This window comes from Phocoena sinus, chromosome 13 (assembly GCF_008692025.1).
Source record: "Phocoena sinus isolate mPhoSin1 chromosome 13, mPhoSin1.pri, whole genome shotgun sequence".
Taxonomy (NCBI): Eukaryota; Metazoa; Chordata; class Mammalia; order Artiodactyla; family Phocoenidae; genus Phocoena; species Phocoena sinus.
The window spans coordinates 18,018,224-18,033,197 of NC_045775.1; the positions used below are offsets into that span (position 1 = coordinate 18,018,224).

General features: G+C 49.2%; 2 protein-coding genes across 26 annotated transcripts in view; one reads left to right on the forward strand and one right to left on the reverse strand.

The window, feature by feature from the left end:
* The window catches only part of LOC116764761, a 430,466-nt gene extending 419,140 nt beyond the window's left edge, over positions 1-11,326 (reverse strand). For all 25 annotated transcript variants that reach the window (XR_004353006.1, XR_004353007.1, XR_004353005.1 and 22 more), the window contains exon 1: positions 11,010-11,326. The gene's annotated coding sequence lies outside the window, so the exon portion shown is untranslated. The remainder of the gene's footprint in view (positions 1-11,009) is intronic.
* A 394-nt stretch (positions 11,327-11,720) lies between these two features.
* The window catches only part of LOC116763985, a 192,297-nt gene continuing 189,043 nt past the window's right edge, over positions 11,721-14,974 (forward strand). Inside the window, exons 1-2 of the mRNA XM_032652227.1 lie at positions 11,721-11,755; positions 11,803-12,064. Coding sequence (XP_032508118.1) covers positions 11,721-11,755; positions 11,803-12,064 — 297 coding nt within the window. The remainder of the gene's footprint in view (positions 11,756-11,802; positions 12,065-14,974) is intronic.

Here is a 14,974-nt window from a genome sequence, read left to right on the forward strand (position 1 = left end):
GAACAGAGCCTTACAGACACCTTGATTTTGGACTTCTGACCCCTGGAACTGTAAGATAATACGTCTGTATTGACTTATGCCACGAATTTTGTAGTTATTTGTTACAGCAGCAAAAGAAACAAAAGACAACAACAAAACAACAAAAAAAAACTGGTACAGGATTTTGGAGCCTACTTTAGCACTGTGCCTGGCACATGTTAAGTTATCACTAAATGGTAGCCAGTAATAGTAGCTACTAATATTTGGAGGGACTCTAATGGTTTCTTTGTGGTCAAACACCCAAGCGATGCTTTCATCCCTTCCTTGAAGTCCCAACAAGGGATTTTCTCTCTCCACTTGGTCATGTCCATTGACAGGTGCTCCTATCTCTGAACAGCCTGTTGTTTGGGGCAGCTGTGAGATGGCTGGAGAGGGTTCATTCTCACGTGGACCTGAAATCTTCCCATCTGGCCTTTGAAGTCTGCCTGGGTCCCTCTGCTCCTGACACCCCTTCAGATAACTGCATACAGGTCTCAGCTAACCCCATGGGCTTCACAGCTAACCTCTGAGTCCGTACAGGGCTTTGGGCAGCTGAACAACATCTTTGGTGCCTCTCAAACTGCAGCTGCTGCCTCTTAGCCCTGGACTTGTGCAGGGGACTGTTTGGACCCACATGCTCAATCCTATCATTTGTCTGTTTCATCTCATATCATTACATTTAGCTTAATATTTGAGCCTATTCTTCAGGCCTTGTTATGCCAACCAATGTATTCCCTACACATCATCTCAAAATTTCAGGATTAACTAAGTCATATATGTCTGCATCACTAATAAAAACATCAGATGGAACCATGGCTGTGGCCATTCACTAGAAATGTACTTTCATACTGATAGCGATTAGCATCTTTGGGTATGTATTACCCAAATACTAGTCTGCAGTTGAAATTACCTTACACACAAATTTATCATGAGATTCCTTGACAAATACCAATCCGAGGTATGCTTTGCGTCTACCATAGCTAACACAATTCCCTGACATAATAATCTAGCAAGGCCATCACAAAACTGGGAACACAGTTTCCTGGTTGTGGTTTGCTCTTAAAGAAGCCACACAGGCTTTTAGAGAATTCTCCATTTTTCATATGCTCACAAATCAGCCTTAAATAATCAACTTGATGAGGGTGAACAGACTATCCCCACTTTTGAAGTCTACGTAATCTTTTCTCCTCTTTACTAATAAAAGCTATATTTTCCCATCTCTAGTGTTCCATTTTCTTTCCCACTCTCCATGTTCCTTAAAGATTATCAGCAGAGGCTCTACAGCTCCAGTGGTGAGTTCTCCCTACTCCCTGGGGTGTAATTTGTCCTGGCCAAGAGACTTGAGATCATTTACAGCAGGTTGGAGCTTGTTACAATCTCTTTACTCATCTTGAACTTCAATTTTCTCCTACCACAGTTTTCTATTTCTTTTTAGTCAGTAGATTGTTCTCCTTGGCAAAGAAAAAGGAGGTAAAATCCCGTTTTTTTGCTGCCATTCTAAAAGGCAAATAGCATCACGTTACTTGGTCTACTCTAAACCCATGAGTGGCTGGTTCCCCTTCGCCTCCAACAGGGATTCTCAAACTCCTCTAAAGTGCTTGTTAAAAATGCAAATCCTCCAGAGAATTCCCCTCTCAATTGCTGTATTAGGGTAACACTAGCTGCGAAAACAAACAAACCCAAAATAATAAAACAGCTCCAACACAATAGAATTTTATTTCTTGTTTTCTTGAAACCCCAAAATGAGTGTTCCAGATCACTGGTTGGCCCTCTCCAAACAATCATTCAGAGACCCAGAGCTTCCTGGGTTTTGTTGCCCTGCCGTCTTTAACATGCGGCTTCCAAGATTCCTGTGTTTGCCTGTATCAACATGGAGAGAGGGAAAAGAGCATGGAAAGCATGCAGGGCAGATTTTAAAGGGTCAGGTCTGGCAATGGCACATATTACTTCTATTCATATGTCATTGACATGAGTGCACTTAACTAAAAAGGAGACTAGGCAATATAGCCTAACTGCAAAGGACGCTGGGAGATGTAGTCCAACTGCAAAGGATGCTGGGAGATGTAGTCTAGCTCAGGAAGAAGAGAACATGGTTATGGTGAACTATCTGCTGGTGTGGATGTAGGGTTAGGCTTAGGAATCAGCCTCCCATGTGATCCTGATGTAGGACCCCACTTTAAGCAACACTGCCCCGTTAAGCCCCAGTGTAGAGCCTCCGAGGCCCCATGTAAAATGGCCTCCTCTTTCTTTTCAAGCCCTGTCTGCACTCTCCACCCTACTCTAATCGTATGAAGCACCAGCAGCTTCCCCTGCCTGTCCTGTGCTTGGCCATTCTTGTTCTCCCTGCCCTTCCTCCTATTGTTCATTTGGCGAAATCCCGCTCATCCTTAAGGACTCAGCTCAAGTGTAATCTCTTCTGTACAGGTTTCCCCGACCTGCCTGCTCCCAGTAGCACTGGCAGTGCCCTTCCCAATGTCCCAGTGCTACCTGTACTGAATCTCATTATGGTATTGATCATGGCCTCGTTTATATGTGTCTTCGCATTAGACTGGAAGATCCTCGAGGGCAGCGACCTTTTTTTGATTATCTTTCTATCCTTAGCCCTCGGCACTCAGCCTGGTACACAGTGGCACTCAGTAAGAGTTTGCGGCACAGAAACCCGCAGTATTAGACATCTTACCACAATCACCAATCAGATCCTTTCTTGATTTTCTGCTCATGTCAAATAAGAAAAGCTGTTTTGTAATCCTGACCATTTTGCTGCCTTCATTAATTATAGCTCATTAGGTGTGTGTAACTCGACACCCTTCTGTCCTTTTTCCAGCTGCACTCAAAGGTGAACTTTCCCACGGTCACTCTGGTTTCATCAACACCCATTCCCACCTGACTATTTCTCTTCAAGAGCATTGGCAACTACACATTAAGAATTCTATCAACAAGAGTTCTTGAGCCATCTTCCCTTTCGGAATCTCTTGTAATGTCTCCTGATCTCTTGGGGACCTTCAGAAGCCTGAAAACCTGAAACCCAGTGAACACCTCCTACCATGCCCACTCTTCCCCTCCCTGAACGCATGGAATCTAAGACAATTGTTGTAGTAGTCAGCCTCCAAGATGGCTCCCAATGAGCCCACCTGCCAGTATCCACAGCTTTGTGTCCCTTCTCACGTTAAACCTCTGTTGGTATGTTGTTTGTCCAAGATTAAGTTATAAAAGACATTACAGCTTCTGTCTTGGCCTCTCTCTCTCACATCACTTGCTGCTCAGGGAGAAGCCAGCTACCATGTCTTGAGGCAGCCCTGTAGTGAGACCCACATGGCAAAGAACTGAGGCCTCTAGCCCGCAGCCATGTAAGTGAGCTTGGAAGCAAATCCTCCAGTCCCAGTGGAATCTTGAGATAATTGTAGCCCCAGCTAACATCTGACTCCAGCCTCATGGGAAATCCTGAGCCAGAGCCACCCAGCAACGCTGTTCTTGGATTCCTAACCCTCAGGCATTGGGTGAGATAATAAATGTTGCATAAGCTACTAAGGTTTGGGGAAATTACTAATACAATTGGGGGCTTCTCTCTTATTCTAATCTTAACTTCCAGTGTCCTTTAGGTCAGATTTCAGTGGCATGAGTGGTATGACCAAAGACTGGGGATGCCCAGAGCTTACCAGTGTGAGGCACCTGGTATACGCTTACGTAGTGAAAAGGCACAACACGACATCAGACTTCCATTCTGATTTTGAGACGTGCATCCAGAATGAGCCAGCCACATCCCCCCTCCAGCCAATGGATTGTATCACACTCCCTACTGATGAAAGAACATCTGCTCCTCTCTCTATGTATCTGCATTAAAATTTTTAGACTCAGAATTCATCAATTCCCACATCCTTTGTTGTAAGGAATATAAGAAAAAAAATTTTTAAGAAAATTAAAGGTTTAAAACAGTGTCTGGCACATAGTGCTAAACTAATATCAGCTATTATTGATATTTTCATCATCGGTACATCATTATTTTATATACTGTCACCCCAACTAACATCTCTGTTGCTTTTGAACAATACATACACATCTACTGCCACATGTCAATCTTGACTCCCAGGAAAAACAGTCCTGACTATAATGATGGGTTTATATCTGCAACCCTTTTAAAATCTTAAGTTCATTAATAGGATTTATCTGCAGATCGGTATATAACCATCTCAGATTCCAAATATTGCTCTCTTTCCAAGCCCTAGGTTTTTCTAAACCTGCTATTCTAATGCTAAGTTCTGGTTATTTCTAATGAAATTTTACATTAGCCAAAACTCTCTGGCTAATTTCGAAACTGACCTGAAGCTACACTGAAATTATCAAGGGTTTAGCATTAAGCTAGAAGATACCTACCTGTTGCTTTCTAGGAAAATTCACAACCACCTAAATGAAATATATCCAATTTGCAACGCTTTTCCTGAATTGGCAAAAAGTAAACCTATAAAGAATTGAAATTTTTTTTTTTTAAATGAAATCATCCGGTAAATATTTTTCAAAGGTTTAGAAGTAGTAAAAAAAAAGTTACCACAAAGATCTGTAGTGTTACACTTTTCCATGATTAGCATTTGTCTCCAAAGTCTAAAGGAGAAAACTTTTACCTCAATAATATTACATTCTTCCATTTACAGCAGGTCTCTGATTTTTTAAAACACTTTCTATTCAAGACATCTTTTTTGACCTGATACAAATGTGCCTTTCTTTATACAATCAGGTAACCTGGTGCATTTGCCCCTTTTCCCCTTAGAGATCCTAATTGTAGAACCCATTCATCTCGTGTGCCTAATGCCTCTAACCCCACGGTCCTCCCTTTGGGTTCTATCTGTTCTATTTCATTCCCAAATGTCTCCTTTTGCCCCATGTTTTAACCTGTAAATTGCTCAAGACGTCTTGAAAGTAGGTAGGTCACAAGCCTTAAATAAATAAAAATAAATTAATGTGTTTCTGACCAGTTGTGTATGAACGGAATGTCTACTAAATCCGCCACACGTTAAATATCAAAGGGGAAATCTTCACTTACAGGCAGCTCATGCATCCTTTTGTAATGTAAACTAGCAAATCCTTCTGTTTTATCATTTTGAATTTTCATATATCATATTTTCTTATATCAAGATGCACCTGGACCAGATGGTGATTTTTATCACAGACTTAGGCTTTTTTTTTTTTTTTTTTTTTGCGATAAGCGGGCCTCTCACCGCTGTGGCCCCGCCCACCGCGGAGCACCGGCCCCGGACACGCAGGCCCAGCGGCCACGGCCCACGGGCCCAGCCGCTCCGCGGCACGCAGGATCCCCCCGGACCGGGGCACAAACCCGCGTCCCCTGCACCAGCAGGCGGACTCACAACCACTGCGCCACCAGGAAAGCCCTGACTTAGGCTATTTTTACGACCCTTAGTAAATATTCAGAGAGTACCCTGAGTTCAGGCCCTATTGCTTTTCTCTTCCTTGTCACCTCTGATTTCTTGGGGACAGAGCCTCCGGGGCCAATGTGTTGACAGTCATGTTTCCATCGGGCATGACCTCACAAATTCCTCCTTCCAGACACACTGTACATAAAGTGTACGCAGCTTCACAAATTCGAGTAGGGGTAAACATGAAGATAAAATACGGGGACACGTATTCCAAAAAACCCCAAATCGCTGAAACCATTTACTTCACCCTGCAAACCGAGATTTATCTCAGACTCCAAGAGTGCCTGCAGCTTGACTCCCAACACCGCCGTCTTTGGGGAGAATAGTGAACTTGTTCCCTGGAGGATGGGCTGCCTTTCGCTTATGAACATGAAAGGCAGTCTCTAGCTTTGTGGATACTGAAATAAACAATAACTCCTGAGACAGTGTCCTGGACTTGGCCGTGTTCATGAAACAGCTGATTAAGATGAGATTTGTGGCCAAAGGCTCTGCGTGGTGGTCCCTCTGCCTCCCGCTGTGTTCCCCCCAACAGCCTGTGGGGACTGTGACACTCTCTCGGGCAGCCTGAGTCCAGACAGAGAGCAGAGAGCACAAGGGTCTCTGTCCTAAAGACAGAGCAGAGCAGTCACCTGCCCTGGATGGGCATTGTTCTGCTTCTGGCCCAATCCAGGGCTTCAAAATGACCACACTAATGACATGGTCCTGGCCCCAAGTTCTACTGAAATCTCCGAGGGCGATAAAAGACATTGGCACCAGTGGATTCTGGAGTCAAACAGGGAACCAGCAGGCTGGAACCTCTTTACTCTTAAAAACAGCTTAAAAAATATGCATGCAAAGAACTATGAGGATTCAATCTTCTCTCAAAAGTCTCCTGCGTTTTCCCTTTAGTGAAAACCTGTTTCAGTGATCAAAAGACTCCTCTAACACTCAAATAAAATGTTCCTTTCAACGATCCTCCCAATCATTTGGGTCTTCTTTTTACACTCTCTAATAGAGAAACATTAGGCCCTTCTTAAACGTCAAAAAAGTAAAGTGGAATTTTGGTCACTGTGAACAATTCAACACCCAATAAATATGTATTGAGCAACTATGAAACCCATTCCTTTGACCACCGTGTTTGAAGAATCACTTTATCAATGGAGAGAGTAGAAACTGCTCTCGTAAATCCCCCGAGCTGGTTTGCTGTCGGTTTGGGAGTCAGAACCATCCAGGAAATTTGCTAGTGGCTCTGTCTAATTAGCACTCCTGCCACCTGCAAACAACTGGTACTAAAAAAAGCTGCTGCATTCCCACCATTGAAAATGCCAAAAAAGACACCACCAGTTTCACTCTGAATCTTAGAATCTAATAGTTCACTGATTTGGGCAAAGAAGGAAAACACATTTTCATTTTCACCCAAAGGAAATGACTATTAACCAGCAAGCAGTGTTTCAGAAACTCTCACACTGGGATGGGTCCCCCAGTCCAGGAATCCTACTCCTCTACCCTCCTGGCCCCTGCCTTCCACTCTGGCAGCTCTGGGTTCCCTCTGCCCCCCAGGAAAAACCTCCTCATTCCTCAGGTCCAGTCTGACACCCACCCACCCATCCTGACCAGCCCCACTCTTACAGATCATCCCTATATCCCACAACACTTGGAGTCTTTTCCCTACATCTGAGAACTCAGTTATGCTTCTTGATAACAACTGTTGTTACCTTAGCCTCTGTCAAGAACAAGAACCAAGTACAGTAGTCCCACCTTCTCTGCAGGGAATCCGTCCCAAGAGCCCCGGTGGATGCATGAAACCGCAGACAGTACCAAACCCTATAAGCACTGACTTTTATCCTATACCAATGGGCAGGTAGCGTACAGAGCGTGGATACGCTGGACAAAGGGATGATTCACATCGCGGGCAGCATGGCATGAGATTTCATCACACTACTCAGAATGGCATGCAATTGAAAACCTATGAATTGTTTCTTTCTAGAATTTTCCATTTAATATTTTCAAACCGGGGTTGACCACAAGTAACTGAAACCACAGATAAGGGGGAGGGGGAAAATCCTGTATTGTATTTGGATGCCTCAGCCCCTTCTGGGGCACAGGGTAAAAATGAGCAGAGTGAGAAGCGCACCTTGTACCTTCCCTATACTCCTGAGAGCACCCAGCACAAGGCTGAGCGTGCGGGAGGTCCTCTGCAAATGGCTGATTGCATGATTAGCATGTGCCTTTGCCACGCATCCACAGAGCAGGGTGGCCACAGTGAAAATACAGCAGCTGTGACTTCTTACTTCCTGCTTTAATCAACACCATGGGGTTGAAATGCAGGACACACAGTAGGTGCTAAATAGATTTTTATGGATTGATTAGCCACTGGAGGGACAGTGACTTATGTAGGATTTATTCATGCTTTTGATGCCAAATGGGGGTGGTTTTGGTGGAGCAGAATGTTAGAAAAACAAAACAGCAAACACAAAACCAGACCAGCAGAGAGGCTGGCTCCTGCTCTATTTATACCCACTTCGCTCCTGGAAACAGATGTCCTCTCAGACCTGAGGGTTTCTGACGAGGCGTCCACTCTTCCAAGTGACCTATGCATTCAGTAAACAAAGAGATGCTTTTCCCTCTTCTACATCAGCCCTCTGTGTCCTAAGACTGATTCCCAGTCCTGACTCCAGGACTGGCTGCTGATAGAGGCAAAATCAGCATCCACTGTGTCTTCTCCAAGGGAAAAGCACTGGGTTAATGACAAAAGAAACTGCATTTGTGTGTTGAGGATGGTGAAAAGAACAAAGGCTTTGGAACCAAGCGACCAGACTCAAATACCAGCTCTGCCATTTACTGGCTGTGTGATTTCAGGAGGTCGCCTACCCTCTCTATGACTCAGCGCTTGGGGCTGCTAACACTAACTCCACAGGTTGCTATGACCATTGACCAGGTATTGTGGGTAGAATACCTGGTACAATGGTTGGCACATTGCAGCCACTGAGTAAATGATCGTTTTGTTGTGATTACTATTTATAAATACAAACAGGGAGGGAAGTCCGTCTCAGCCACAGTGGGCACTCCCAGACAGTAATGCTGTGGCTTCCTCTGGTGCCTCTCCAGGTGACGGCGGTAGCCTTTCCAGAACAAAGTCCTCGTCTGATGGACTGCGCAAATAATGGTCTATGCTCTGAGTGGGAAATGCATGTTCTGCAGCATTCCAGTCTACCTCCCTGGGCCTCACAAGTCCACTCCTTCACAACCCATCTGCTTGGAGCAGACACATTAGTCCTGATCTCAGAGCCCAGCTTGGGGCATCTTCGTCAGGACAGGGAGGGCTGGGTTTTGAAGCTCACTCTACAGAGCTTGATCCCGTGCTTCATGGAGAAATCTTTGACCGGGGCTGAAGAAGCTCTCACGTGTAACACCGAACAAACCGCATTTACCAGAGAGATCCATGCTAACCATGGGGCTTATCCCAAATACCACAAAGCAGGGCAGTGAAAAACCCAGGACAGATCCCAGCTACGGGCAAGGTCTACACAGACAGATCTCTTACACAACACAGAGCAGATCCACTGTATGTCACCAAGAGCCTGGGGGAACAGGGGCAGATGACATGAACAACAGCACTTCAGGTGAAATGGAGTTCATGTCTAGACCAGAGCCGACTCTTCCTAAGTCCAAACCCAACAGTTCCTAGCTAGGCGGAGCCCCACGGCAGAGGAAGATCTCAGCTTCAGACTCTGGAAATCCTTATTTGCATTCAGGCTCTGGGGATGAAAGAAGGGTGGGGTGAGGAGGGGGCAGACTAGCCCACTGTGATTCTACTTCACACAGCTTTTCTCATTCTCCTGACAGGCTGGCACCACCCCTGCGTGAGCCATTATCAAGATCGAACCCTGAAGGCATTGCAGCACTCTAGAACCAGCACCCCTGGCATCACCCGGCTGGATGCAGATTCAGCACAGTCTCTCTTCTCTGATAATGCCAGCAGGGAAACTGGGAGAATCCTTACACCTTCACCTAGAGATGCAGCTGAGGAAGGATTCCTGGAGTGCGTATTTCCTGCTTTCATTTGAGGATCATTCAAAATCACGTCAGACATTATGAGTGCCTCAGATTGCCAGATTTTAACCTATCCCTTAACCCTGCAAACCTTAGCCACATTTCCATAATGTCTACACCTGTCCTATGTGCCACTGCTCCAGGATGTAGCCTGGTGGATCCCACAAGCTCACAGCTGGTGGACCCATGCAGATCATTTCAGAGGACAGCTTCCTACAACATGAATGAACATTGACTCACCTGTGCCTTTGTTCTCTTTGCATTCAGTGCTTGAAGTGTTACCTGAGTCCTTTTTTAAAACCCCAAGTAATCCTTCTTTCTCCTTTCTCCCATCTACATTACCCTTCAATCACTTTTCATATACCATGTTCAGACCGTGGCATTCAAACCACATCTCGCGTTCCTCTTCAGGTTGTTGGAGGAGCTTTTGTGCCCCCACTCCCACCTGTTCCCCCTTCAAGGCACCCTCGATCACCCTTGCTTAAAGACACACCACTTCTCCTGGCTGACCCCACCATCAAGGGGGGATTCCTCGCTGCAGTGCTTTACTCTGTCCTCTCCCCACCGCCAGGCTTCACACACCAAAACTTCATTCGATTTTTTTTTCTTTTTTCAGAAAACGCAGTTACTCTAATACCAATGGGTCCTTTCCCTGGTGTTCTCATTCCCTTTCACTGATGGTCCTCCTGCTACTCTCAGTAGATGATTAGTATTTATTATTTATCAGCCACCACACACTGTACTCTGCTTCCCACAAGATATTAAAGAAGGCACAATCCTTGCACCGAGTTTACAGCCAAGGAGAGAAGAGGCCTGGATTCAGATATCACAGGAGTAAGCTGAAAGAGATTTACCAACGAACCCTCCCCATGCCCTGGCAGATGGGGGGCGGGGCCTGGCAGAGCCTGCCCCGGGCTGGCTCCGCCCAGTTCAAGCCAAATAGCAAGCAGCTCCCTACCTTTCCACACCCACCTCCCCAATTTCTACCCAGTTCTCGGGCCTCAGCGGCTTCGCCGGGGAGGCGGGGGGGGGGGGGGGGTTGTTGAAGCCCAGAGATGGGGGATGGGGGAAAAAGATATATTTCCTCTGAAATTCAAAACCAAATGAGGGGGAGGTAGGGGAGGAGGGAGAGGGCAGGGAATAAAAGCCAGATCTAGATCTACCAAAGAAGGGAAGACTGGTGCTGAAATGAAATGTTCTGGCACAATGGAAAGCCCGCACTGGGGCTGCCACGGGCTTCCAGCCAAACCTTTCCTATCAAGGTTGAAGTTAGGGTCTGTGTAGACAGCGTGTGGAGACGGGGAAGCGGTGGAACTAAGAAAGTCAGTGTAGACAGGGTGGGAGTCAGTGTAGACATGGAAGGCTGGGGTGGCCTGAGTAGGGGCTGTCTATAAACAGAGAGGTCCTGTGGATTCAAGAGGGTCAGTGTAGACAGGAAAGTCCGTGTACACCGAGGAGAGTCGAGGGTCGGTGGCCAGGATTTACAGGGCTAGCCGTGGTTCTTCAGAGATTTGGACAATTCCTGCTCCTTACCGTGGCTGGAGTGTCATAGGGAGGGCGGAAGCTGAAAGACGATTGGACTTTTCGTTCTCAAACTTTTCCGCCAGTTTCCTCAGGTGTTGAGAGACGACGGCGAGCTCGCCTCGGTCCCGTCAGCCAACCCTGGGCGGGCGGGGCCGGGAGGCCGGGGCCCAGGAGCCGGGGCCACGCGCCGTGCATCTGCCGGGCGCGGCCGCCGAGCGGGCCGAGCCGGGAGCCACCGCAGGGGGGCGGGGGCGGCGTACGGACGGACGGACACACCCGCGAGCACTCCTCCCGGGCCCGGCGCGCGACTGCTAGGTATCCCTCGGGCCACGGGAGCAACGCCGGGCGCCCGGCCGGGGGCGCCCCGCCTCCCCCACCCTCCGCCCCCGCCCACTCGGGCGCCCGTGATTGGCTCCGCCCGCCCCTGGCTGCACGCCGCAGCCCGCCTCCCTCGCAGCTAAAGCAGACGGTACCCGGAGCGGAGCGAGCCAGAAGGGAGCATGGTCCCTGCGCCGCGGCCGCGCCAGCCCCCGCGCAGCCGCCGTCCCCGCCGCCGCGGATCTAGCTGCAGCTCCAGCCCCGGCCCCGGCTCCGCAGGGCCCGCCCGCAGTCCCGGCGGCCGCCGCGCCTGAGTGCAGCCCCCGCCCGAAGCCCGAGCCCCGAGCCCGGAGCCAACCCTAGCCCCGCGGCCGCCGCGGCTGCGGGGAGAGTGGGGGGGCGATGCTGCCGGAACCGCCGCCGCCGCCGCCGCCTCGGTGAAAGCCGCGCCGCGCCGCGCGTAGCCGCACAGGCTGACAGGCAGAAGGACTGACTTCCCTCTCTCGGGCATCCTTCCTGGACTGCCGGGAGGCGGCGGCGGAGGAGGAGGAGAAGGAAAAGGGGGAGAAGGCGGAGAGCAGGAACGCGAGGAGGTAGACCTGGATCCGTTTCTCCCGGCCAGGACCCGAGCGGCCCCAGCTACAGCTACCCGCAGACGCCGTCCCCTATCCATCAGCCCTCCTGCGCCCACTCGCGACCCCAGGCTCTCTGCGCGTCGGACCGGGGCCAGAGCCGCGCGGCCGGAGGTAAGAGCCAGGCTAGGGCGCCAAGGATGCGGCGCCGGGGACCCAGGGTCCTGGAGGCTGCGTGGGGCCGGGCCGGGCTTGGGAGCGGGGCCCGAGTACCCAGAACGCTGGGCTCGGCTCCCGCGGCGGCGGCGGCGGCAGGAGCCTCCCGCGTCTGGACTCGCAAGGCTGCAGGAGCCCTTGCGCCTGCGCTGCTCCAGGGGGGGAAAAAGGCGGCGGGGGGGGAAACTTCCTGCCCCCGGGTGTGTATGCACAAGGGGCTGCCCGAGGCCAATGTCGCTGTGGTAGGGGGCGCTGGAAGCGAGTGTGACCCCCCCCCCCCCAGCCGAGGCAGCTCTTCGGCTGGGCCCGACAGCATGCGTCCCTCTCCAAGCCACCTCCCCTGAGCGGCCCAGAGCCCGAGCCGGGCTGGGGGCCAGGAAGAGGCACCGGAGGGCTGGACCCTGGGGGCGGCCACGCGTCTGGCCTTTGGGGAGGTGCGCGCCTTTGTGCAGCGGGAAGCCAGGTTGGAGTTTCTGATCCCTCCCGTCCTCAGACCCGCATTTGGGGACCTGGTCTCTTCACTCAATCCCAAGTAACTTTCGAGGTAGAAGAGCGAGAAAACCACAGGGAGGAAGCCCATACAGACCTTGTTGTGACCCGCCTTCCCTTAACGCCTTGTGGGTGCCAGCGTGTTTGGGGGGGGGGCGCGGAAAGGAGAGCGTACGGGGCTGGTGAAGCGGCTAGGATGTGTGTTGGGTGGGGAGGGGTTGTTTATGTGCGGGATAGTGTGGACGGGGAGATGTGTAATGTGGGAGTGTGGACGCGCGCCCAGACTGCCGCGGGAGGTGCCAGGTGGCAGAGGGCTCACGTCCGGGTCTCTGTGGCCTGGAGCGAGCCGAGAGCGCGGGGGTTATATGCGGTCGCGGCGCGGTTGCGGACGCTGGGCAGTGCGGGCTCTGGGCCCCGAGGGAGGGGAGAGCTCGCCCGGGGTCGGGAGAGCAGAGTCGAGAGCCCGGATAGGTCCGAGGCAGCTCCCGGGCAGGTCGGGTCTCCGTTGGCTGGGGAAGGCGGAGACGCGCTGGCTGCCTGCAGCCAACGGTGATGGGGCCAAAGCGCGAGTCTCGGATGCCTGGGTCCGCTAGCTGAGAAGCCAGTTGTCGTTCCTGAGCTCTGGAACCCAATGGTAGACACGGTCAGTTGGTGGGTCCCCCCGCGGGTCCCTAGGGAGCCGCCGCCTTTGCCATCCCTGCCGCTCTGCAAACGCTCTCCTCTCTCTCTACGGTGCTTGCGCTGCGGCGCGCCCGGGGCGAATCGTGGGCGCAGGTATTTATGCAGCATTAGACGAGACCTCGGCGCTGGAGGGACGGGACCGCTGAGGACGCCGATCTGCTGCTGCCCGCGAAACTTCCAGTTCGTCAGCTCAGGGAAAGTCAGGCTCCACTGCTGCAGGCTCCAGCCTCTCACTAGCCGAGCTATGCTGGGATTCGGACTCCTCTTGCAGTGACAGATCTGTCCTGGTTACAGCTGTATTTACCCTGATTTCAGTCGCTTTAAAGTCATCTGTCTACTCACTACAGAGTACCTTTTCTTGCCATGCGGTCTTATCTCCAACTCAGCCCTGGGAGGGCAGATTTAAGGAATTATTTCGGTTTAGGATGAATGACAGCAGATTTAATTAGCCCACCTCATTCGTGATGTTTTTAAAAATTACAATGGAGAGTGCAGAGCTTTTTCACTTTTTTGGGGGGAGGGCATGATGAACAACTTTATCGATTGTTCATCCCGACTCTTGGCCAAAACGTCGGATAATTCACAGGTGAATACTTTAAAGGCTGGTTGGCATGCATGTATTTGAGTAGTCACATATTCTAGGCATTTATACTAGTATGGAGCTGTGTGCCACTGGTGAATACAGTCTCCGTCCGGTACATTGTTCTGAGTGCACTTGATTTATCGTCCTGCTATAAATCAGGGAATTACTAGCGTATGTGCCCTTAAACTCTATATGAATTTAATGGCATTTAAATTGGTTTATGGGCTGATGTATTTAACCAATTTTAATAACTTTTCTGCACAAACATCTTATAAACCGTATTTGTCCGTGATTAAGAAAAACATTTTCTTCTGTTCAGTCTCTCCATTTCTAGCACAGTTAACAGAAATTTATAGGTCTCCAACTTTCATTTGCAAGCAACAATCCAAACGAAATACCTAGAGTTGTACTGAAATAAAATATCCTATGGTAGCCATGGTAACAAATAGATTAAGGGTTACTGGTTTTCATGTGTATGTGAAGGAAGTGAGGAATCTAGGTTGTGTCTTTTTAATTATGCTTCTAATGAGTGGTGGTCATACTTCAAGTACTCAATGCGGGAGATAAACAAGACTGAGAATTCAGTTTTGTGAGAGGTTTATTGGAACAAAGACTAGTAGAGCCCAAGAGAATGACTTCTGCTAACTGCAGCTCCTTATATCCAAAAAGCAAATGATAAAACCTTTTTTGTTTTTCAAGTAGATGAGAATTGAGTTAGTCCCTTGAAGAATAGAAAATTTATTTTCTAAAAGAAAAGGAACCTTTAAATCCAGCCCGTGTTTTCTAGGAATAAACATGTTAGAAGTATGGATGTTGGTGTGGATTGTCACAGTTGTTATCAACACCTGTCAATCTAAGTGAGGCATATCATTAGTGTATTCAGATCTTGCCTATTTCAATATTCATGCATTTCCATGGTGATCCGTTCCATTTTTGTTTACTTAGTCAACCTTATAAATCTTTGGCATCAATTTCTGTTGTACCGTCTTTTTTCTTTCATTTATCAATTGATTTGACTGCAAATCATTCCCAGTTTAAAGCATTTTCTTTTTTTTTCTCTCTATCTGCTAGTTCCCAAAAGTTTACACTATTCCTGGTTGCACACAGATATAAAA